A 1,586-nucleotide genomic window follows, 5' to 3' on the forward strand; every position below is an offset into this window, starting at 1 on the left:
CCCTGGGGCCCCACTTCTTGGGCCCCTCTTGTGGGCCCCCTTCTAGCCCCTCTTCTGGGGCCCCTCCGGGGCTCCTCTTCTGGGCCCCCTCTGGGGCCCCTCTGGGGCCCTTCTGGGGCCCCTCTGGGGCTTCTCTTCTGGGGCCCCTCTTCTGGGGCCTCTCTGGGGCCCCTCTGGGGCCCCTCTTCTGGGGCCCCTCTTCTGGGGACCCTCTTCTGGGGCCCCTCTGGGGCCCCTCTGGGGCCCTGTGGGGGCCCCCCGAGGTTGGCTGTGGGCCATTTTTAGGGGTGCTTGATGTGCAGCATATTTTGTTTGGCAGTGTTGAGCAGCAGCAAAATGTGGGAGACTTTGTGTTGGAAACTTTTTAAAACTGATAACATTGGGTCAATATCTTTTTCTGTGGGGTCTCGGAGGGGGGCCCCCCAGGTGTCTATACACCCCAGCTCCCCGTCCACACGCCCCCGCAGCAAACCCAAACGCAAACAAGTAACTGCCATTTCTTCCACTTCCGACTCCGTTAGCCACTCTTTTGCTGCTGCTGCTGCTGCTGCGGTGCTGCTGCTGCTGCTGCTGCTGCTGTCGGGGGCCCCTGCGGGGCCCTCATCCGGCTGCGCCCACCCGGGGGTCCCACCGGAGGGCCCCCCGGAGGGCCCTCCCTGCTGCAGCAGCCCTGCTGCTGCGCTGCAACAGCCAGGGGCCTCCAGGGCCCCCTGCAGCTCTTTGAAAGAAATACAGCAAGACACAGAAGCCCAGGAGACTATAGTTAGCAGCCGCAGCTTGTAAAGAAGCTGGGGGGGTACGGGGGCCCCCAGGGGCCCCCCGAGGCTCTCCACGAGGTCTTTGACTGTCCCAGATGCCATCAGACGCAGCAGAAACAGCATGCGGGGGCCCCCCTCCAGGGGGCCCCCTTCTGTGGGGGGGCCCCCCGGGGGCCCCTCCAAAGCGGGCCCCCCTTCACCCCCGGGGGGCCCGCCTAGCTGCTGCACATTGTCTAGGGCCAGCAGCTCCCCGAAAATAAAGAGGTCGGGGTGCAGCAGGGCCTCCTGAAGAACCTGCAGCAGCTGGGGGCCCCTAGCTGCCTTAGCCCGAGCCACAAATGAGTCTAGGGGGCCCCCGGGGGGCCCCCCGGGGGCCCCCAGGGGGGCCTCGGGGCGGCCCTTATCCATACAAAAGAGGGTACAGTGGGCGGCGACGCTGGCTGTCTGTCTAGCGAGGCTGTGGTGAGGCTCCGGAGGGCCCCCTGAGGACTCTGTTGGTCAGAAAGGGGAAATTTTAATTAAATAAATAAATCTGTTTAGCAAAGAAGTGAAATATAGAGAGGCTAGGCTAGGGCCCCCGCTGCGGCTGCAGGGGCCCCCAAGGAGCGCGAAGGGGGTCGGGGGCCCCGCGAGCTCGCGCTGCTGCTGGCCTGTCTGTATAGCTTTTCTATGGGTTTTGGGTTTAAACCGACGAATTTGAAGTCTAAATAAACAATAAAATGCAATTAAAACAGTTCGATTAAATAAATTAGGAGAAGAAACGAGGAAAAAAGACCAAAGAGGGCCCCACATAGAAGAGCAGCAGCGGCGGCGGGGCCCCCTCCGCCC

General features: G+C 62.9%; 1 protein-coding gene across 1 annotated transcript; it reads right to left on the reverse strand.

Annotated features, from left to right (window-relative positions):
* Positions 1-281: 281 nt before the first annotated feature.
* ETH_00043515 (uncharacterized protein) lies at positions 282-1,166 on the reverse strand (the record flags this gene model as incomplete). Its single annotated transcript, XM_013380225.1, has 1 exon — positions 282-1,166. One exon carries the CDS (start codon positions 1,164-1,166, stop codon positions 282-284), a length of 885 nt encoding a protein of 294 aa, XP_013235679.1.
* Between the last annotated feature and the right edge of the window lie 420 nt (positions 1,167-1,586).

The sequence above is a fragment of the Eimeria tenella genome, genomic scaffold, assembly GCF_000499545.2.
Source record: "Eimeria tenella Houghton genomic scaffold, Eth_scaff4614, whole genome shotgun sequence".
In the NCBI taxonomy this organism is placed as follows: Eukaryota; Apicomplexa; class Conoidasida; order Eucoccidiorida; family Eimeriidae; genus Eimeria; species Eimeria tenella.